A 24800-nucleotide genomic window follows, 5' to 3' on the forward strand; every position below is an offset into this window, starting at 1 on the left:
TATGGCCACCCATTACACTGTAAGACAAGTTACTCCAATCCTTGTCACATTAAAACAAGTCTTGTCTGTATGAGCTCAATTGAATATTCAGACCTCAATTCATCCCACCTCACTGAGGTGGGAATGCATCCTCCAAAGAGTGACTCAGGTTTTTGTTTGAGCTCTGAACCAACCTCAGGAGTTTCCCATGTCTCGAAGGACTCTGCTCCTGGCTGACACATATAAATGCCTGGAGTTTAACAACAGCAATATAAGCCTCAGTTCTTAAGAATACTGTTGTATGACAGCAGCAGTCCTTTTAAGTGGAGCTAAAAGTCCCTTTTACTCAGGCTACACTTAACATTAAAAACTATAGTCTGGGATTTTTGACATTTAGTAGCCATTCCTTATACCAACAGTGTTTCAAGACTTACCTGCATGACTTGTGAGCCTTATGGGTTTATGCCTGATGGTAAAAAAAAAGAATTAATCTTGCAGGTGAGAGTGAAAACATTCTATTTCTTTTGTCCTTGTTGCTTCTAAGAAGTTCTGTCATTTAGTAATATTGAATTAAAAAGTCTCTAATGTAATACAGTAGGGTAAGCATTACATAAGCTAAATAAAGAAAGTGGGCTTTCTAAAAACACTTTTCAGTACCTTTGGTGTTAAACATTACGTAAAAAAAGAACCTAAACAATTGGATGCATAGCTACAGACACACAAGTTTTACTGCTAACAAAATCTTTGATTCTTGCAATGTAACTCTCCCATTTACTGACGGGGCTCTTCCATATTGTTGTTGTTTGTTAAGAACTCATATGTTTTCTACAATGGCATTGACTCATTCCTAGGCAGGAGCTTGAATTCATTGTAGAGTTTCTGCTTCACAAAAAATGAAGCCTGTTGTTCATTAAAAGCAAAAAGATCATCTCTTACTGTTGAAAATTCAGAAATTCATAGTGATAATTAGAGTGGTTTTTAAAATTTAGAAGCAACAGGGTTATTTCTAATTTTGGCTAGAAAGAGGTGGACTGTCAAGATAATGTTTATTTATTCCTTATAGCCTTTTTCCTTGATTTGCTAATTACTTGAGATTGGTAGATGTTGCATACTAAAAATAAACTGAAATAAAATAGTACAGTGTTATTTCTTGTAAAATAAATATCCCTTGCTTGTTCTTCCTTGAAGGATAAATAGCTATTCCATAGATATTTATAATCAATAAAATTCATTGACATTTTGAATATTCTATAATATAATGCCATTTCAATTTTGTTAAAAAGCCTCTTGGCATTTCAGCGTGTATTAAAATCAATTTACAACTTGAAGGGAAGATTATTTCCCACAGCAGTTATAGTGAACATGAGCCCCCAGACCCCTCTCCCTGCAAACAACCCGTGAATCAAAACCACGCGAGTAGACACCATATACAAACGCAATGAAAAATCTGAATTTGGAACATGTCCTGAGCAGATGTCTCTATGTACTTCCAGAGAGGCCAAGAGGAAGAAAATCCCACAGGTAGAGGCCTTCAGCTGGGACCCTTTCCTGAAATGGAATGGACTAATGCACAGGTGAGAGTAGTCAATTTAGCTGTGAGAAATAAGTGAGGAAAGGAAATAGCTTCTGGATTGCTGCTTCATGGTTTTGCCAATTTTTCTCACCAATGCTCCCCTAGATTCCAAAGCACCTGTTTTGAGTTCAAAACATAGTTGTGTATGCCTCAGTAATTGCCAAAATGCTGTGGCATATAAGAAGCCTCAGCTACATATTGATAAAACAGAAAACATTTTGGGCTATTAGGAAAACAATTTGGCCTTCCTCGACTTCTGATATCTCAGGAAGTCAACTATATTGCCATGGTAGTCAGTGGAGAGACTTCCTGAATGCAGTTTTCTAACCTGTTTTGTATGTCCCCTTTAGATGGAGGTGGATTGTGCCCTGGAAAGGATTGTCTCTCTCTCCATTGTCCAGACATTCTTTATGGTCAAATAACTTAGATGGAAATGTCTAGACTTTAGATATCTCATGTGGTCAGGAAAATTTCAGCCTCGTCTTTTTGAAATTTCTTTTTAGTGTCTGTTGGCCTTTCAGAGATACAATCAGTCTCTGAGGTGTAACAGGCAGGAACAAACTGGGATATAGGACAGGAAGACTACATATATTTATGTTGAATAGTGCTGCTATCATGAATGTGAAAAGCCCGACAGACAAGAGCATTGTTGAAGTGTGTTGTTTATTTTATCAAAAGGCCTTTTTCAATAGAGAAAATACCATTGAAACAAGTAGTAAAAACAAACAAAACAAAACAAAACAAAAACAAAACAAAACAAAGGCAAATCAAACAAAAATGCCAGTGACTCTATTGCACCAGGATAATAACCTCCATAAATTTCTGTTATCAAAATATTCAGCTTAGTTTATGTTGCATTTGTGTTCTCAGTTTTCAGTGTATGACCTCCTGTCATTATGATAATAGATGTGTGAGAAACTTGATATTTTGGTCGTTTGCCAGCTGGGTCCTTTGCAATCTCAGGAGGAACAGAAGGCAGTTTAAGATACCAGGATAATGCACACTAATGGGATATTTCTGGTAAAAGTAGTCTAAAGTGATATATTGTTGATGTCCAAATTGCTATCCTTTGATTTCAGAGTTGAAAAGACACTGGAATAAATAGGAAAGATGACAATTCTGAGTGACCCTTGCATAGCTCTCTGCCAGCTGGACATCCTTTCATAATGGCTTAAGATGTCTATGTAACGTTCCTAAATATAAGGGCCAAAATTATGTGGTGGTTAAGGTGGCAACCCAGGGTGAATTCAGTGGCAAGTATAATAGATAAGAACTCTTACAGTATGTATCTCAATGTCTGCCTCCTAGGATTTTGAGAAAGGTTTAATGAAGCTTTTTTCTTGGTTTATTTTGGATGTATGAAACTAATTTTTGCTGCTTTTTTGTAACAACTGAAAGAAGAAGAGATGAAGCTAGTCAATCACTGTTTAACTAATCATGTCATTTATTCATGCAAAGCTGAAAAAAACCTCTGATACCTCTTCAATACTGAGTGGCACACAGTAGGAGTGAAATGCTGTTTGCTCCTTAACGAGCCCATATGGTGGTAGGAGATCCAGTGTCCCTACTATGCAAACAACACTGAATCTTTAAAAGCATGTTAAACAGCATCTGCCAGTGATAAAATAAGTAAATCAGAAGGCTCATTACTCCGTAACTTTCACCTATGAGCCTTTAAAAAGGACGATGAAGAGATGGGTCGATACATTTTTATTTAGATTCTAGAGAACATGCTATTGTTTCTAACTTTGTTTTCAAATAAAGCTGCAGAGCAGGTTATCTGTGTGTCAGCCCTGTAAAAAGTATTGAAAATTAATGAGTATTTACCTAAGAAAGTAAGCATAAGAATAAACTAATGGTAGGAATAAATTAGTGGTAGTCAACATAGTTTTAAAGCAAAGCAATTATGTTCGATAAACTTCATTTCAAAATGTGAATTTGCTTGATAAATGGTCCTTGGTGTTGTTTAGGCTTTTATAAGGCATTTGATTTAATTTTCCGTTGTATCTAGTATAAATAAATAACAGTATGCTTTATCAAAATAATATTCCTTAAGGACTGAGTAGCTGACATCTCAAAGTACTAACCAGTGAGAAATGGATCTTATATGGAAATTCTGAGGGGCAGATTTCCACAATTTAGAATTGGATGTGGACATCATATTTCAATGTTTTCATAAATCATTTGGAATGTTGCATGAATTCTTAGATGGTAAAATTTTTGGATGATTCAAAGGTTGAAAAAGTGAAAAAAGAAAAGACACAACAGTCAGAGAAATTCAGTTACAGTCTGGTCTGGTAAACAGAGGCCATTCAACAAAATTATTATTACCTAGAAGTATTACACAGCCAGAAGGAAGCAATGCCAGCCCTACACAGACAGAAGGGATCCCTACAGGGGAAATAAATGACACTAAGAAGGTTCCAGAGGAAAGAACAGACAACTCAGCAGGGTTTGTACTATGAACTTTGAGTGCTAAAGAAAACATTAAAAGTTAAGAATAAGGAGGTGATTTTATTTGTGTGCACAGCAAAAGTGAGGTTGTAGGAATATCATGCCAAGTTTTGCAGTCTACACTTTTAAAAGATATTAGCTGTCTATAAAGAGGGAGAAAAGGGACTTGAGCAGAGACACATTCTCACAGAGACATGACTTATTGACAGTGTATTCTGTGGGGAGACTGAATCTAAGAGGATTCTTCAGAATAGCAGAGTAAAGAAGAATACGTAGCAGGGTGAACACAAATAAATGTAGGGCAGGTGTTTTTAGCAGTGAAAATAGGTGGCAGGACAAACTATCTAGGGAAGTGGTAGATCTCAATCTCATTATGTTTTCCAGATTAGATGCTTTTCCAAAATAGATACACACACTTTAGTTTAAGACAAGTTATTGTTGTCGGTATTATGAGCCACAGTACATTAGGCTAATGGATCTAATGATAATTTCTGCCTTCAACCCCGAACCTTTTGGGTGCCTGCTCTCTGCTCCATCAGAGTCAGCAAAACCTATTCAACACAGGAATGTGGGATCAGGTGATGTAGCTGAGGAAGATGCATCTGGCACAACTAACGCAGTTCATCACCTTCTTCCCCAGCCACTAGTTCAAGTGAAGAAATGGGAAGCTGTTTTTACTTGCTTTAATGAGAGCATTTACTTCCTTTTCACTTCCTTCCCAATGCTTTTCTCATTTTACATTTTGCTTGGCCTGAGATTTGCAGCTTGCATTTTAATGCAGGCATGAATCAACCAGACTGGAAGTGGAAGCTAGAAGTCTTGCTACATACAACTACCTTTTGAAATTTTTGTAGAAATAATTGCTGTTGTCTCCTTACCTGAAGAGTTGTCTCACAAAATAATGTGACACCCGTGTTCTCTCCTACCCACATTTCTGTTATTAATGTCCCAGAGGAAAAAAAAAGACACAATATGTTATGAGGTGCTTAGGTTCACTTTATTGTGCTTTTGTTGGAGATATGTATTTTTTTTTTAACTCCATAACACTATTACATATATCCTGAGAGCAGTGAATGATATGTTCTCATGCAATAGCATTCTAGCACATTTAGAGGTAAGAAGAAACTGAGGCCCCATAGTCTAAAAGTCTATAGGTGCACTAATCAACTCCTAGAGAAAGTATAGTTAAAATTAGCTTTATTTTGTCCCCACGTTACACCTCATTATAGCAACTCTTTTCTAGCTCTCTTCTTTGACTTGCAGCTAAAATAAACTACCTTTGCATATTCCCATTGTACTTACCCTGTATCATTCATTGGGAGAAAGTGACTCTCATCTCAGGTCAGACAAGGATGGAAGGGTACATTGTTCAGTTATGAAGTTTTCAAAGAAAAAAACCCATTTTCATGCTTTTTGTTCCATTCACCAGCAAAATCTCTCTGACTTAATGTCTAAACAAAATTCAGTGGCTAGGTGTTTAGTAGTCTGACACTGGCCAGATCGTGAGGACAACTGTTGAGCAACAGTTTGTCTGTTGTCTCCTGTTTTACACTCAGACTGTAAACTTTCTGAAGCATGGCCACTCCACTTTTAATTTCTGGATTTTCTGAAAGTCTTCACCAATGGAATTTCAGTCCTTAACACTGACACTGAGATGTTATAATGATGGATAAAGGGTTAAACAGAAGTTAACATTCTTTAACTTTTCAAATGGGAAAAGGGATCACAGTTTTTTATTGTAAATGAAATTGTATACAGTATACCCTTCCTTGTATACAGTAAGAACATAGGCAGAGCTGAAGTCTCAAAATCTGATTGAATTAAAGTGGAATTTCTCTGATGTACACATCCACTTCCTTTGTGTACTCAGGGACATTAACTAACATAGCTATTTAGCTTTTTCCCCTGCTCAGTTTTCAGAAATGAGTCTTTGCTCTTGCCTATACACCCCTGCAGAATTCTCAACTCACTCATTTATCTGTGAAGAATTTTTGTGCTAAAAATATTGCATGGGTATCAGGAGGTCTAATTTTGCCTGCATTAACTTTTCATTATTTATGATTACTCATGAGTAGTAGAAAGGCTGGAGGTGCACTTTATAAATATACTTTGCCTTTCCTTCTGGTGCCAGTTGATGTGGTCTCTCTCATAGACCTCAGGAAATCCAGCTTATCACTGCTATGTAGTTGACCTTCCAACCTCACAAACTGAGCAGAAGCATTTGGTTCCCCTCCCATTGAAGCAAATGATAAAACTTCAAATGACTTAAATGAATCCAAGTTATTGCCCACTATTTCTAGATGAACAAGTATTTACAAAGTGAGACAGTGTCTGGGAGGCTTTATTACTGAAGACATTTCTTCTGGCTTGTATGTTACTGAAAACTATCTTTGTTGTTAAGAAAACAGAAGTTTCTGATGTTAAAAAGAGACACTATTTGTGGAAAATTCTTTTCAAGTAAAAGTCTTTAAATTGTTCGGTGGCTTCTATTAACAGTCATCATCGATATTTCTTGTAATATTAGAAAAGTAATTAGGTAAACTGTCCGCAGTGGTCCCAGCAGACACATTTTATCTGAAATTTCTTTCTGTATTCCACTTTCCTGCATAGAAGAGTGTTCATTATAGCTTCCAGTTACTAAAACTGAACCCTAGATTCTTAAACAATCTTACATCTCCTTTGCAATGAGCAGCAAAGGTAACTGCTTTTTCAATCCTCAATTATGCAATTCTCAAATACTTTCCTGTAGAGGCCTAATATTAATATCCAGATAATGTAAAAAGAACACTGAATATACATATAGTAGTTTTGCTCAACAAAGTTGAGGAAAATAGTGGTAACATCAGCATTTTGTATTGCTTGCTCATGTTATATAGGTTAGAGTGCTGGAGCTTGAAATGAGTTTTTAAACTAGTTATTCTTGATTTTTTCACTCCTCTGATGTAATGCAGCATGAGTTGTTTAATTTACAGCAACAATATGATTTGGGGTTAAATGTCACAGAGGCAATGAAGAGGTTGTTCTGCTTTTAATTGATGCTGTGACCTACATTGTTCCCCAAGGCACCACAGACATTTTTCAGAAAAGTCTCCTGTTAATTATAACTGTACTCTGTGGTGCTGGGTCAGTTGTCATTTCCATTATACAAACTTTAAAAACTAGGGGATTTTAGTTCAATTATTTTAAATCACATTAGGTAAAGATTTGCCATCGAGGCTGGTACCACAGAAGTAACCGTTTTCTGGGATGACGATGGCTTTAGTCTCACATTTTCTGCTGAATACACCCCATATTTCCTCCCAGGGGAGACCACGTCCATTTCTGTGTCCTGTGGTCCCTATACCATCTGCCTTATAGAAACAGTGAGTTGTATATTGGTGACTTGGGTGAAAGATGGCTTACATTAGTTTAAAGAAGTCAGACTTTTTTGAAGAACAGAAAATTTATGTCTCATCACTAGCCAGTAAAATGTAAGAGTTGCCAGACATTATTTTTAGATATTCTTCAGTCCCATTCTTACATAGAGAAGCTTAGGTGGTCAAGTTGTAATATCAGACTGTTCTTAACTTCCTTGAGAGGGTTCTTATTCCCTCATGACAGGCATAATTTTTTTTCATTTATTTTTTAATGTCAAATTACTCTGGAAGGGGCTAAAGCACACTTTGCTTGGTTATAACCTGCTTACTTGAAACCTCTAGGATTTCTTGATTACTTAGATATAAAGTCAACTTAGGTTAGATAAGCAGCAGGCTGTCATGAGAGCTACAAGTGTTTCCCAACAGTGAAAGACTGGCCCAGAGTTTCCAATGTAAAAGAATCAAAAAAGCAGCAATCTTTGTAATCTTGTAAGCTATTAGATAATCTTTATATTTTTGCGTGAAGTCATCATTACGTAGCACTAAGGAGCTGAGAAACCTGGCTTCTGAAACTTCAGAAGCCTCAAGTTGTAATCTGAAGTCACTGCCTTTTCAGAGCTTTTAAAAAATTTGCAGCTAACAGTAATATTCCTTAAGAAATATAGGTGCTTTGGTTGCTTCTGGGGAAAATATCCTGATTAAATACTTCAGAATGTTAGTTATTAAAGTTAGAAAGTTGAGATATCCCTGACCATTGAGAATGACTGATATAATTCTGTTTGCTCTGACAGTATATTCAGAAACTAGTCATAATTTAACTTGTAGCTCAAGGTAAAATAGTTATTACAATGGAAAAATCCTTCTGAAAAAGAAGGATATAATATCTTAAAGTATACTCCTATGTGCCTTTATGTTGATGCCTGCTGACTCAGTAAACTGTCCTACTTAATTTTGTAATTTATTCAGTCTCCAACTAAGGGATTTAAATGATTTTTCTCTTTGCTTCAAACTTGCAAATCTTCACCAATTCAGAAAAGCACAAAGCATGTTGTGAAATATGAGCTTTGTAAACAGTGTATTTGATATTATTGGTTATACATTCTCTTTCTATAGATAGCCCAAAGCCTTTTGATTGTTTATATAAGCTGCTTATAAGAGGTATAAAACTGCAAGGGGAATTATTTTCATATGTTATTGAAAAAGTATTTCCCAGGGTAAAAGCAATCATAATAAAACAATATGTTATAGAGTTGTGTTCCATGGAAACTCATATCAAATTGTACTTTTTTGCAACAGAGAAATGTGGAACTCTCCATAACAAGAAGAGAATGTGTGTCTGAAAAAAAAAAATGTTTGGTTTAAATATTTTCTTGATGTTGGACTCTAGTTAAAAACAAAATGTTTTTATTCAGACCCTTTATTCAGTGAAATATTGAAAAGAGATATAGGAATTAGTAGACAATTTGGAGAATTTTAGAGAACAAAAAAAAGCCCAGTTTAAAATAAAAACCAAACTTATTAATTTGCTTGGCCTCAGCTTCTACCATGGGAGACTTTTTTCTACAATACCTTTTGTACCCAACTCTCAATAACAAAAAAGCAGCACTTCTGTTTTGTTGGGAAAAAATGATTGTTCTTGCTGACACAAATAATTGTTACTAATTACATTGCAAATGAAGAATGACTGAATTTAGTTTAATCTGTAGCTAAAACCTGTAGAAATTTTAAACATCAAGAAATAGTTGAATCCCATAAAGCACAGGCAATTAAGATGCCTTTCCACGTTCCCTGAACGTGAGCCAAATACAGTATTTAATCCAACTCTATTTAATAAAAATAAAAAGGTTGCTCAATTGTCTAATTCAAACACACAAAACCCAGAGAATAAAGAAAATTATACTTTTGCTATTGTTTGGTTTTCTACAAGGCAGATTATGTTGTTGAGAGAGAGAATATGTATAGCTTCTTTACTATGTAAACCTTCGGTACTGTTGCAGGTTTTAATTATCATTGAATGAGTTTCCTTACATGTTCCCACACACAAATATAATTGTAATGTATTCTACTTATCTAAGAACAGTTATAGCTCATTTTGGCCATAGGTATTTGAAAAATTGCAGTTTTTGATTTGATGGATAAAACTTCTTACTGTTACATGTTTATAGCTTTGCAGATGCAAGAAAAGTACAGCTCATTCTTCATGTCCATCCCATATTCAAAGGTTTCTGCCCATTCTTGTGACCTCTGAAAGCCATCATCCCTTTAGAAATGTGCATTTCAGCTCATTGAACTAAATTTTCAATGGCCAGGTTCTTCCATTTTCTTAGATGTTCTGTCAAAAGAATTGTCTTTTCTTAGCTTAAATTGCCTTTAAGATTAAACTCCACAGAACTTCTTGAACCCAAGCTTTCAAAGCCCCCTTTTAAGGTTTCTAAACTAATAAGGCCCTGAAATTCTTTCTGAAACAATATAGGCCCTGAGCCACCTACTTTAAAGTTAATTCTAATTGGAGAAGGAGTTGGGCAACATGACACAGGTCACTTCCAGGCCAAATTGTGATTTTATGATTCTATGTTGCTGTGACTTTCACTTAAATTAATTAGGCATTGATTTTGAAGAGTGAAATTATAGACTAAGGACTAAACATTGTAAGTGTCCAAATTAAAAATCCCAACCCCTGTTTCTTAGCCCCACCTCTGCCACTTTTACTGTTTAGTTGAGCTTTTCCTTTCTTCTGTTTCATTTCCAGTCTTACAGTGATAAGCTGCTTTTTTTTTTTCTGGTAACCTTGAAATATTTAGCCATTTTGCTTTGGTTTTCCTTGTCTTCATCTGATCTTGCCAAGTTCCTGTTGGCAAAACCACACTAGAAACTTTTTTGTACCACAGTGATAGCACTGATGGTGCAATTTTCCAATATTATTTATGCAACAAAATGCAAGAACTGGAGTAAACTTTGGTGAAGTATCTTTCCTGATACAATCTACATCTAAAAGTTAGGTTAATTAATCCTTCTGTGAAATCTTAACATCCAAGCCAGAACTCGTTAAAAAAAAAAGTCTCTTTTTCAAGCATTTAAGGAGTTTTTCATTAATCAGTGTTAACGAAGGGTGCAAAATCAGTTCCCTCTTTTAGAGATTTTTTTTTTCCCTAATATATTTATAGCTGTTGTGAAAACTAGGAACTAGATTATAAATCAATAGTGTCATAGGAACATAGGAAAAAAAAAAAGGCATACCCTCTCCCAAATAGTTTCTGAAACAGGAAAAAAATAAAAATAGGTGAAGAAGGACAGAAGAGGTACAGAATCATATCAAGAAAGAACCAACTACTGATATTTTAAAATTAATTATTACTCCAAAGAAAGATGATAAAGAAGTAGGTTGTAGCTTGTTTCACTGTCAGTTTTCAAGTGCCATTCTGGGGAAGTTGGTGGGAAACAATCTGCACAAGATCAAATTTTACTCTTGTTTTTGGGAAAACTCATGAGCCCTTGTAACATGTGAAAAAGGGTAGATGTTCACTTATAGTAGTTGTCCAAAAGTACATACTGGCAGTGGTCACAAGGGCATTTTCACATGGTATTAATGTACCAGATGCTTTGGGACAAAATGGATAAAACTTCCCTGTCCATTCTGAAGAATTTGTTAACACCATTTGTTTTTACCTCTGCAACACAAACTTATGGGTGAAAAAAAGTTCTTTCCATTGTGATGGATGTGGGTTGTGGTCCCAAGGCCAAGAGCTGGCTCACCAGCCTGAAGGTGTACTTGCCACATATTTTCTAGATTTTCATACTTCCGGCAGTACCTATTTTTTCATTTCTTCTGGATTAGCAGGGCTTTCACAAGGCCATTTGAAGTAGTATTGGGAAAAACAAAAAAACAAACAAAACAGATCTATAATAAATGGCTAGATCTTACTCATTGTTCATCAGTGTAACAGAAGGAAAAGAGAACTGTAATTTGGAGATAGTTGGAGTCTGGTATCAGCAGGTAGAAATTTTACCTATGTTTGCAAAGTATAAAACCCTTCATATGACATTTGAAGTAACCAGATGACTTCTTGAGTTCTGAGTCAAGACATTTTTAAAAATCTTTTGAGGGTTCACTATTTGCTGCCCTTCTTCCCAAGTAATTCAGCAGTTTAAATTAAGTAATTGCTGAGCAAATTCCAGAGTTGGTCTATGAATGTCAGCACTTGCCTTCTTTAGATGGTAGAGAGAGGTACCTTTTAAATAAGTAGTTGATCTTGAGCATTGAAACGTCTCTTCTTAGATCAGCTTTCTAATAGCACTGCTAAGATCAGCTTTCTAATAGCACTGCTAACTTTTTTGCCCTGACTTGTATGTCTGTTGGTAAAGAAGATGGTTTAGGATGAGAGTGTGACAGTGGGTATATTGGAACAAATTGATGAAAAATTACAGACACATAGGTTAAAAGTCTCTATAGAATGGCACTATATGGGGAAAAGGGTATCTGAACAAAGTGAAAAATAAATATGTGGGAATGGAGGGAAAAAAAGAAGAAAAAATTGTTAATAATTTGCTGTGGAATGTGTGTCTGCTGTTTTCTGAGTAGAGGATGTATAGTGTTAACTGGTTGAAATTCCTTTCCTCTTAGTTTTATGTTGACTGTATTTCATAGAAATGCAACAATAATGTGCAGCAAGGCTAAGATTGAATTGTGTCTAAATCCATAGAGTAGCTTTTATTCTTTAACTTGGGAAAACCTCTAGAGAAGGAGGAGGACTGACTTTTGTTACTGTCTTAGAGCAGGTGACACCAGCAAATTCACATAAGATGCAGGTTTAGAAAGTCAAGCATTATATTACCTAGTCAAGTGATAATTTACGTTATTATATTATCTATCTATATTATCTATTTGTTATCTGATGAAACAAGACTTTGCGTTGCAACTGTGTATAAAATCTTATGGTATCTGTGCAGTTGTGGTATTTGAGAACCATGACTTAACATTAAAAAGGCTGTGAATACAAAACTCAAGTTACATCAAGTTATTGTACATAAACACTTTGCTATGTTAGTCCTAGATATTAGTTGGGTGATATGGCACGAAGAGGACACATAAACTGTAGCAAAACATATATTTTTTATCCTGGCTTAATGTTTCGGTTAATTGGCAAGTAAAAATTCACTATGCCTCAGAATTGTGTGTGTTGTGTAACTTGTACTTCATATAGATCTGCCTTCACATGATGTAACTCATTTTGTTGTTTTTTAAAAATACTCTTTGTTTGATCTTTTTTCAAATAATAAATTACTCAGGATAAAAAGTGGGGGTTTTAAGTGGAGGCTCAATAGGTTCATGCAAAGGTACTGTTTCTGAAAAATCAATATATGGGACATTTTTACTATTTCTGCCATTCTATGAATTTTCAGATCTCATAAACATGACCAGGCATCTTGTATTCTGGTTAAATACCCCAAATAATTCATCATCCAAGCAGCTGTCAGTGGTTCTTCAATAACAGTGGACTGAAGAACTCAAAACTGATCTAATTCCTATTTTTAGGAGTATGTGCCCTTGACAGCAACTTTTTTCTTTTCAGTGGGACTGGTTATAGTGCACAGGCCATGCCACTGTAAGGAAACAGGCTATTGCAATATATTCTTAGATTGCTACAAATAAATACATTTTAACTTTTTGAAACTCATTCTAGGACAGAATAGCATGAAGCCCTGTCATTTGGTTTGTGAAACAAATATTTAAAATAAAGCACAGCTTTGGAATAGTGCTCCATATTACACTGTCCTGCAGGTATTTGTACAAATCTAAGAGTTGTCACATAGATACCACCAGAATTTCTTGCATTTGTGATTGAATGGGCTGGAATATTACTTATTAAAAACAGAGTGTTTATAGCAGTATAATATATTTATAATAGATTCACAAATATATACAGCTAATTATTAGCTCAGAATAATTTGAGTAGCTGTGTTTTTTCCTTTCTTTTTTATATTTTCTTTCTTTTTTTTTTTTTTTTTTTAATTTTAAATATAGGTGCATGTGATTTTCCATGTGCAAGTCAAGCCAGAGTTCTTAGGACTGGAGAGAAATATGTGCCCTCCCAGGCTTGCAGAGCATGGTTCAGAGACAGCTTGTCTCTTTCAGTTAAGTAGATGGAGATTGCCTGTTTCTATAAGACAAATCAGTATATAACCTTATACTGGTAAAGAGGTTGCTTAGTTCAGCGTATTTACTTCGCTGGGAGAGGGCAAATTTAGGGTTCAGTCCTCTACTGTCTTTACTTGAGACAGTCGTCTGATGAAAGGAGAAATAATACAGAATAAGCCAAAGCCTTTTAGTGATGAACTTTATGTAAAAAAAAAAAAAAAAAAAAAAAAAGGCAAAAAAATCTGTGTAACTGTGACCTAAACTTTAGACAATAATCAGTTTTGTGCATTTGAAACTAGCAATCTAAGTGATTAAAGGCTTGATCTTATTAGAACTTAACTAATTTAAATAATATAATCTGATGCCTGAAACATGTATCTTGAGCTTGTCATACATCCTTATTACAAGCTTATATTACAGAAATTTTCTGTAACTGTCAGTAGTTCATTTACAGATGATGAGAGGGCTGGAGCACCTCTCCTCTGAAGACAGGCTGAGAGAGTTGGGATTGTTCAGCCTGGAGAAGAGAAGACTCTGGGCAGACCTTACAGCAGCCTTCCAGTACCTAAAGGGAACCTACAAGGAAGCTGGAGAGGGACCTTTTACAAGGACATTTAATGAGAGGACAAGGAGTAATGGCTTTAAACAGAAAGAGGGGAGATTTAGATGAGATAGAAGGACGAAGTTCTTCCCCATGAAGGTGGTGAGGTTCTGGAACAGGCTGCCCAGAGAAGCTGTGGATGCCCCATCCCTGCAAGTGTTCAAGACCAGGTTGGATGGGGCTTTGAGTAACCTGGTCTAGTGGAAGGTGTCCCTGCCCATGGCAGGGAGGTTTAACTAGATGATCTTTAAAGTCCCTTCCAACCCAAACCATTCAATAATTCTATGAGAACTGAGAATTTGTAATAAACTGAAGAGTTAAATGGAAATGGAGACCATGGGTAAAGATGTGACAGTCTAGATTATTTGAGCTGCCAGTTTGAGGCTAAGCAAAGCTCACATTGCACTTCCAGGTGGAAGAGAAAATTATCGTTCATTTTCTTGAAAGATGCTTAGCCAAATGCAACTGTTGACCAACAGTCCTAATCGTAGTAAAACCTCTTCTTCTTTCCAGGCTTTTTGTGAACTGCTGAGCGCAAAATGACATGGCATGTACACAAACCTGTTGTTTATTGTCACTGAGTATCATAAACATATATGGTTCTATAAATCTCTAACCTGCCTAGGCTGTCTGTAGATCTAATGGCATAATGCAGTACAAAGTTCAGAGGAGGGAGATTAAGAAGTAGCTTGGCAAACAAAGTGGATCAGCTCTTCATAAAGAAGATATGTATTTTCTATTTGGTCATCTTTGTGCTTTTAAATTTTTTTCTTAAAGTAAGGGAATGTGAATGTTTTTCTTACCATAGTGAGAAATGTGAAGAGACAAAGTTGAGAGGGAGTTACCAATTGTGCTGTAGTTTAAGCTTTTAAATGCTTACAGCCTGTGTGGATGCTGGTGTACCAGGAATGTCTAATCAGATGTCTCGAGGGAGTAAAGGGTGACAATGACTGATTATATATGAAAACCTATTTGTAGGAGGCACACTAGAGAGTCTGTGTCTCACTTCTCATACAGTTCATTAAGACGAAAAGTAGAGAGTCTTAGGCTTTGGACAAGTGGTGTCTCATTCTCTTAAAAGGCTATTTAGTTTGAATCTAATTTAATTTTATGAACCTTTGGCTTTAAATCCAGACTTACCAGGAGACAAACATATTTTTAGATGTAGGAGGGTCCCACAGATTAAAAGCAATATTTTTATGGGCCCTTAGGTATTTGATGTGAAGGAAATATAAATAGGTTTGTGGGGTAAGCACAAATTTTACAAGGTGCACTAAACCAGATTCAGTGGAGTGTTGCTGAATACTGCAGCTTTGCTAGTTTAGCTGTAACTGTTCACTTAAAATTAGTCATTGCTGTCACAAAGTTTAAGATTTTCATACTATACTATGTAGAGAGAGATTAAGGACTTGCAACTGATGGCTAATTCAAGGCTGGTCATTTGTTTTCATCTTGTGGACTTCAGCTGTTCCAGAAAGTCAGCATAGAATTGCACCGACTTCAGTATTTACTTAGTGAATGCTGCACCTCTATTTCTGTGCTTTTATTGATCTTTAGAAAGAACATTTTATTTGTCTTTAAAAAGAATATTCAGAAAATAGTGCAGTGTTAAATATCCCAGCCCCAGCAGTGCCCTGGAGGGCATCATGTGTCTGTCTGAGTGACAAAGAGGAGGCCAGTGCCACCACACCCAGCACAGCTTGCCATAGGTTTGCATTGTCACTAAGCTAAGGGAGCCAGTTCCCCTCTCCCACCACTAACTGAGACAAGTTGATTATCCACAGCTTTTTCTGGCCCGCTCATATATATATATAACTCATTCCATTAGCTGGAGCACAACAGGATTCTTCAGTTATTGTAGCATTGTGAATGTTCAGCTCAGTAAACAAAATACATATTTCACTGTGGTGAGGTGATCAACCAAACCTGAGTGAAAACATATTGTGAATGGGAAGAGGTTAAAAAAAAAATCAGTGCTAATTCTGACATCAAATTATATACTGACGCAGCAAATGAATCAGAGTAAACCGTTTCTAGCACTCAAAAGCATGCCAATATAGGGACTGCTAATGAAAATTGGTCTAATAATTTTAGGTGCGTGCATATCAAATGCACATATGGCATGCACTAAAATATTTTGAATAAATGGAGCTTCTATTGGAAATTCTAATCAAGGCCTTATTAAATATGTTACATTTTCAGGCAGCACACTGCTTAATCTCTTCCACTGGTGGACAACATTTGAGGTTTTCATCTTCCTCACAAATTACACTTCAGATTTTGCTGAAAGTATCTTCCCAAGTTAAGTATGTTGGCTGCCTATCTCATTATTTGTCTTGAGAACAAACTGTTTCTCCTTTAATTGCATTTGGATATTGCTGCATTTGTCTCGTTTCAAATACCATAATTAAAATAACAATAGACATTGATTACGACAGACTTATGACTAAAACTTGTGACAAAATCTTACTAATCACTTTTCTGCTTACTCAGACAATTGGTCGCATTCTGCCTAAATCCTGATATTTATAAGTTCATTGTCAGCTAAATAACAATTTTTACATTGGTTATAGCTATGCAGATGCCCATCAGATTGAGTGCTCTTTTATCAGTATATTCTCACATTCATATGTTCTTTGACACTTCTACCTTTACTATAAAATACAGGGGGTGGGGGTGTGATGGTGTCCAAATTTGTCACAGGATACATGTGTTAATATCCATTAAAATGTTCAAAGAGCAATATTAATCTCATCCTCTATGTTGAGAAGATATCAAAGCAGCTCAGCAGTGTCTTATGAGCAGCTAATTGGAAATTTCTACTTGCGTCATTCTGTCCTTTGAATGAAATTTTCATGAACTACAAAATCTCACCCAGACTTACTATTTCTTTTTATTCTGGGAAGGGGCTCAAAGCACATCGATTTATTTTGTGAATGCTGCCTACTCATAGTGAAGAAGTTCATAAAAACCACATGCCAGCAATTCCCCAAAGGATAAGTCAATTAAAATATATCTAATTTACCACCATTGCATATATTGGGTGAACTGATGAAGATAAGTGATTTAATATTCATTTTAGTGAGGATTCAAGATTAATTTAACGATACAGCTTCTCAGTCTAGTGGCTAGACCAATTTATCTAATATATCCAAAACTCCATACGGTTGCCTATTCCAAGACATTGAAATAAAGTATTTACACTTTTCAGGTTGTTTTTATAAACATGGGATTTTCTCACAATAACCTTCATCCAGCCTTCAGCCTGTCTAGGCAATCAGTCACCTCAGGCTGAAAAACTGGATTCTCTTTTCAATGCCGCTGCAAGAAAAACTGGGACTCACATTTTAATATGGGCACATAGCACTGAGAAACAACTGTGGTGATTATTATAATAAAGCCAAGCTCTCAGATATTTTAGCATAGTTTATATATAATTATTCTATGGGCCAAATGAAAGCAAAGTACTGAATCTGATACCCTGACAATATGCGTGGAATGGAGAAAATTGCTTCTCATTTGGTTTCACCTCTGTATTCCAGTGATATTTCTGAAACAATTTTTCATGTGTGTGAAACACTTTCAGGAAATATTAGTAAGAGGAACTTTCTTAATGAACTAGTCAGGGAGAAAGGACGTGATGCTGCCAAAAGGAAATGAAATGTTACAAGTAACTGAAAAAGTGGGGAATAGCATGGAAATTAGAAACCAACCTTATCTACAGAAGTCTTCATTTTGCTAGCTATGATATATTATGTATAATTATAATTGGGAACATGTATTCCTTCAGACTCTTGTTTGCTTTTGCTGATGTCAAACATTCTCCAGATGGCATAGTGCATTTTCTGTAATCACCTCCTTTTTATTTCATCCTTTCCTGATCTGTATTCCTCACAGTGCTTTTTTTTTCTTTTCTTTTCCCCTTATAAAAGTTGTTATAAGGTCCTTCATTCTCAGCACTATTGCCATACCTTCTCTCAGTTGGAACATTTCTTAGTCCATAAAGTCAATTTGCCCTTTTCTCTTAAACATGCTTTTTATCTCTGTTTGCTGATTCCAGATTTACTGGCCTGAGTGCTTTAGAAACAAATATTACTTGCAAAGAATATTGCCTGTTATTGGTAGAATTTTGAGATACTGCAACAGTAAGGATTGTATGTATAAGCTGATTATATATATTTCATGCACATAAATACTGAGGTTTGATGCTATGAACAAACACACTTTTTATATCATCCTAAGTAGTATACAATATCCGCAAGCAGATTGAAGGGGTGATTTTTTTAAAATCAGTGGAAAGAAAAGTCTCCTTAATGAGACCTGATAAGCAGCGAAGGAAGAAAGTGGTTCCTCTCCTCTTAGTGTCTTAGGCAGTCAGTGCAGAGGAATATGTGACTTGAGAGATGGCATCAGCCAGGGGAAGAGGTGTTGAGTTTTTCTACTGAAATGGCTTTTCTTTGGAAGCACAGACCAGAGGCCCATGAACTCAGTGTTTATTCTCAGTCTTCTGTCACAGAATCACAGAATGTTAGGGATTGGAAGGGACCTGTCATTGCAGACTTTTCAGTATTCACAAAATAAAGAAACTCTTTGTATGAAAGTTTCGGGATTCCCATTAGCCAATCTCGGTAATGAATGGACAATAGAAAATGATTAACATCTGTTGTGGTTGAACCTGGCAGGCAGCTAAACACCACACACAGCTGTTCCCTCATTCCCTCCACAGTGGGATGGGAGAGAGAATAAAACCAAGCAAACAAACAAACGTAAACCTCATGGGTTAAGATAAAGACAGCTTAATAGAACAGAAAGGGAAAACTGATGATGATGATGATAATAATATAATTTATAAAATAAGTGATGTGCAATGCAATTGCCCACCACCTGCTGTCTGATACACAGCTAGTTCCTGAGCAGTGATTCCTCAGCTAACTTTTCCCTGATTTATATACTGGGCATGATGTCATATGGTATGGAATATCCCTTTGGTCAGTTTGGGTCAGCCGTCTTGGCTGTGCTCCCCTTCCAGCTTCATCTCCAGCATCCTTGCTAGTATATCTTGACTTGGTATAAACATTGCTTAGCAACAACTAAAACATCAATTTATTATCAACATTCTTCTCATGCTAAATCCTTAACACAACAATACAATGTACATCTCCCTGCACCTCTGAGAGTTAATGCATACTAACAGGTGATGTCATCAGCACAAGAACTTAGGGAGACATAAGTATATATCAAAAACTTCTCCAGGCACTGAAATGCATCTGATAGATATTTGAGAAAGAATCAATCAGCTATTTGAACAGTGCACGTAACTCCTAACAAGATATAAAAATAATTGAAACTACCAGGAAAATCAACTGATGAAATTTAAATTTTAAATCAGTATTACACAGGACATTGTGATTAAAACTCCTGATTTTTCAGAAAATGCTATTATTTTTTTTGTCTTTTTCAGCAATGCCACCATCCAGAATGATGCTGCTGTCCTTAATTCCACATCAAGTAACAGTGTAGTACTAACAGGGGGGTGGGGGGAAGTCTTCTACCTACTGAATGGTGAACACCACCTTGTCTATTTCAATGACAGTTCTTCAAAATTTTCCTGATCTGACAATCTAAGAGTCTTCTCATATGCAAACTCAGGGGTTTCCCCACCTGTCACTGTTCCAGGTGTTTCTTTGTGTTTGTGCAGATGATCACATAAGCTAACACAACTTGTACACCCATCTGTATTCATTGCATGTTCTTGCTGGGTTTTTTTTTGTTCTCTTCAGGCTTTGACATATGTTTCTAAAGCACTAGTTCCTCAGATAATCTGTTTGGATGATTTTTATATGTAAATTCAGGGATTTAGTGCCAATAGATCTTGTGGCAGAAATGAAACACAGGCAGTCCATGCGTACTTGCCTGATCTTTATTCTCCACTCATCAATACATAGAAAGCAAAGATTTGTGGAGCTTAAGGCCAGGAGGGGCTATAATAACATGCTCCTTGAAAAGATATTAGATTTAGTCACGTTTCCTTAAAACAGCAGCTTTCACTGGACTAAAAAATGTTTGTATTTCAAAGACATAGATCTCCCTGCAAGAACTTCAGTCTTGAAAGGGATCAGGTAACAGGGAAGGCGTCTTTTCCTTGGGCAGTTTGTGCTGGTGGCTGTTTTCCCCACTATCAGTGTGGGCCACTTTTCCAGTGTAAAGCTGCCTGGCAGCAGCTTACAGTCAGTAGTTCTTGTTATGGCTTTTTCTACTGTACTAAACACTGCATTTGAATAACTTCTCAGTCATGAGATGGAAAGTTAAACAGCTTGAGCTTTTTAGCCTTGTACTGAAAGAAAAAATTTCCCCATCCTTTGAATCATTTATTTATTCTCTTTCTTTAGGTCTTGTTTTACAACATCCTTATTAAATGTAGACACTTTAATTTTATGCAGTATCCCTGTATTGGAGTTTTGGTGCACAGTACTGAAGGAAAATTGCTTCTGTACTGCCCTTTGTTACTAATTGGATCTATTGTTCTTCATATGTATATCTACGCATTAAGTTCAAGTTTTCCAAACTAAGCATATAATCACAGAATCATAGAGTAGGTTGGTTTGGGAGAGACCTTTAAAATCATCCTGTCCAACCCTCTCCCATGGGCAGGAACACCTTGCACTAGATCAGGTTGCTCAAAGCCTCATCCAACCTAACATTGAACACTTCCAAAGCTGAAGCATCCACAATTTCTCTGGGAAATCTGTTCCAGTGTCTTACCACCCTCATAATAGAAAAAATTCTTCCTTTTGTCTAACCTAAACCCACTCTCTTTCAGTTAAAATGATTGCCCCTGGTTTTGTCACTACAGGCCTCGGTAAAACATCTTATAAGCCCCCTAGAAGTACTGAAAGGCTGTACTAAGATCTTCCTGGAGCCTTCTCTCCAGGCTGAAGAACCCCAACTCTCTGAGACTTGCACAGGAGAGCTGTTCTAGCCCTCTGTTCATTTTTGTGGCCTTGTCCAGACCCTCTCCAACAGGTCCATGTCTTGCTGATACTGGGGACCACAGAACTGGATGTGGGACTCGAGGTGGGATCTCGTGAGAGTTGAGTAGATGTGGAGAGGCCACTCCTTCAACCAGGTAGCCACATTGCTTTTTATTCAGCCCAGGATACTGTTGGCTTTCTGGACTGCCAGCACACATTGTTCACTCATGTCCAATTTTTCATAGTTTTCATGTTCATGGTAGGAGTTTCTTTGCATATCCATCACAAGCCCTCAATTCTATCCAATCTTCAACCCATCTTTCTGCAGACTTTACCTATTTTCTTTATTCATAAACAAATAACCTATTTTTTACAAAAAAAAAAAAAAAAAAGTCAAGGATAATTTCAACTAAGTTCAAATACTTACAATGTCTTGAGTCAGTCTATGTTTTCTTTGCCATCAGTGGAGAGAAATAGGCACTTTTAGCATGTTACTAATCTGAATTATCCAGCATCTATATGTACCTATTTCATTCCTTTAAGAGAGTACGTGACTCTTACAATGAGGTGACTAGCTCAGATATCTACAAAGCAGGCAGTTTTATTTGGTCAGGTGAATCCCACAGTTCCTCAGGAATGGACCTCTACAGCTCTGCTTTCAGTATTCTTAACTATGCCGATCCTTGCATCATCCAAAATTTTCATCAGAAGCACTTTTATGTATTTCAACCCACTTAATGAAATTGGTTCAGCAGTGCAGGATTGCTGCTATAGCTACAAATCTACATTAGAAACATTTTCATTCAAATCATGTTACTCCACTGTTGACTGCTTTTTATATTTATCATCTAGTCAGTTCTTTGTCTGTTAAATCTATGCTTTAATGCTATTTATTAGTGCTAATTTTATGTGTGGTTCTCATGTAAAGACCTTTCATAATTCTGAATATTTCATATTTGACAGTTATCTTTGACAGTCAAAGTGGTATGCTCAACAGAGGATGAAGTCAGGTTTAGCAAGACCTGTTTTCCATAAAATCTAGAGCAAGCACTTTAATTTCTGTTGAACTGCAAACCTCTGGTTTCTACTGATGTGCCGTTTCTAAATTTCAAGAGAAATACCACCTATACCAATATACTTCTTATGATCCTTCTCATTGTTGCTCTGTAATTTTTTTATATTCCACTATGAAATTCCTAATAGATTAACCTGAACATCTGCTGCAGACATAATGCCATAGAATATAAAATCATTGTCAGAATATTTTATAAGTTGCTTAATATAAGAATAGACAAGAAACTTTCAGTTTATCTGGAAAGTGTGTATATATGGATTTTTTAATGGCTATATCTATCCATACAAGTTTAACAGTATTAATATAGGTTTAGAGGTCAATCTGTTGTGGGGTTTTTTTGTTGGTTCGTTTGTTTTTCTTTTCATTTGAAAGGCTGACACACAATAATCATCAACCATACTCCTCTATTAAAGTCATGGACCAGTTCAGCTGTTCAGGTCATCTTTTTCACCAGAAGGTGTACATACTTTCTTTTGCTTACTTGAAAAACTGATGTTTAGAAAGAAAATGTATATCTTAATCATAACTATCAGGTCTTCCAGTAGAATGGATTACAGTGCTCAAAACATTGTGTGTGAACTACATTAAGATGTGCAATTGCCATTGTAACTGAGTGTTCTTATCTGAGAGTTCTCTATCAAAGGTTTTGGATGCCTGGTATATAAAAATATATTTTGTTCTTTTTCTTGGCACTGTCAGGGACAACCAGACATCTTCACTTTTCATGTCTAATAGAGCAGGTGACATTGGACTCAAAATAGCGACTAGTAATACCTGAATTAAGCCCTCCAGAATATCCATCTCTCCACTTTATTCATCCAGACTTCCAACTTACACCGCTATGTTTTGTGTCCTGAAAACAGCAAACTGTGGTGATTCATTGCTTTCCACAGCTTGTGAGCAATACCTTTTATTTGTCATGACATCAGTCTTTGTACTTCTGACATCCTCATATGATAATTTCACTCTTATGACAAAACTGGTGTCCCTTTTTTGCCAGTACAGGTACATCCTGTTGCTCAAAATAGCTGAGCCATGTGCCAGACAGAGATTACTTAATATATGAAAGATGTTTGAATATTCTTCCAAACTTGCAGAAACAAGATTTTATGGATAATTTAATTTTGAACTTGTGAATAGTCTTTGCGTTGGAAAGCTATCCAAATATAAATTCAGCTTTACTTTGTTTCTTTTAAAAATAAAATGCATATTTAATCGCCTACTATTCATTAGCTTCATGTTTTCCCTCGCTCTATAAGATTTTAGTGGCTATTATGGATTTTTTAAGGTCAATAAAAATTATGCAGTCATATTATGAATATAGAGGAATTAATTTGCCTAAACACCCACTCCTCAGTCAGCCTCGGAGATACAGGCCTTTGTTTTTTATTCCTTCTTTCAGGCATAGAACTCTGAGAAGTGCTTTAGAGATTGTGACTATACATACTGCTTGTGCTTCCATTTTCAAGGCAGCCGTGTAGTACACATCTTTCTTTCAATACTGAAATAATAATAATAATAATAATAATAATAATAATAATAATAATAATAATAATAATAATAATAATAATAATAGTAATAATAATAATAGGTTTTATTTTTCACCATCACCATATGTGAGACAGAACTGCTAAACTGAAAGGAACCTTGTGAGATCTTTGTCTCAACCTGCTCTTCAAAGCAGGGTCAACACTGAAATCCGAGCACGTTGCTGAGGGTTATCCTGTTATGTCCTGGAAACCTCCAAGGGCTACGATTGCACAACCTCTCTGGACCCCTGCTCCAGTTCTTCGTTATCTTCATAATAATTTATTTTTTCCTTATGTCCATGACTCCATTTATGACTTGTATACTTTTCCAACAAGCATCTAAAAGCTTGATTCTGCCTTCTTGATTACGTCCTTTCAGATATTGAAAACCTGCCTCCTTCTCTTCAGAGACAGATGTACATCCATTTCTCTCCTTGGTGGAACATTTGCTTTAAGCTGCTTTCATGTTAATTTGCACCAGTTTCAGACACTTTTTTTTTTCCCCAGTTAACCTACAGAATGCATTTCTATTACTTTTGAGTTTATTAAGTCAAATTATTTTTTCTTGGAACGGACAATATTCTAAATGAGCCAAGTTTTTCAGATCCTAATTTTATTACTCATCCTTTAATGCAACATCTAGCTACCATACTCTGTTATTCAAATCTTCATTTTGCCTAAATAGCTTAACAACTTTTGGCAGTAAGGTGTTAATTATGCTTGCAATAATTGACCTTCACACCTATGAAGTGCAAATAGGTGCATATATGTAAATTAAGACTTACAAATGTGACAGAATGCCAGCAGCATTTGACACCAGCTATACACCTTCCCTCTCTATTCTGCGTGCTTTGAGCCAATATAGCAGCTGTTTGACTTGGGCTCATTTGAGTTACAACACTCAAAATTTAAGTCCCTTTTTTTGTTTAATTAAGATGAATATATTAAACCACAAAATTAGAAGAGGTCCCTTTGGCCACATTCCTTATTATTCTGCTTTGAATCTGGACCCTTCTGTTCTTGTCCCATAGCAATGACAACTTTTAATGTATTTTTTTTTTCTCCTTGCCCCAGCTAATGAAAATGTATGATGATTTAAGAATCTTTTCCTTTTGAAGGAGAATTT

The 24800-nt window shown here is 36.0% G+C and overlaps 1 protein-coding gene across 23 annotated transcripts in view; it reads left to right on the forward strand.

The window, feature by feature from the left end:
• Positions 1-24800, forward strand: part of DLG2 (discs large MAGUK scaffold protein 2) — a 1055145-nt gene that overhangs the window by 417517 nt on the left and 612828 nt on the right. For 14 of the 23 annotated variants that reach the window (XM_065049757.1, XM_065049758.1, XM_065049759.1 and 11 more), the window contains one exon: positions 1473-1553. The exons of the other annotated variants lie outside the window; for them this stretch is intronic. In XM_065049757.1, the coding sequence (XP_064905829.1) occupies positions 1473-1553 (81 nt within the window). The remainder of the gene's footprint in view (positions 1-1472; positions 1554-24800) is intronic. 23 annotated transcript variants of the gene reach the window in all.

The sequence above is a fragment of the Columba livia genome, chromosome 1 (genome assembly GCF_036013475.1).
Source record: "Columba livia isolate bColLiv1 breed racing homer chromosome 1, bColLiv1.pat.W.v2, whole genome shotgun sequence".
NCBI lineage: Eukaryota > Metazoa > Chordata > Aves > Columbiformes > Columbidae > Columba > Columba livia.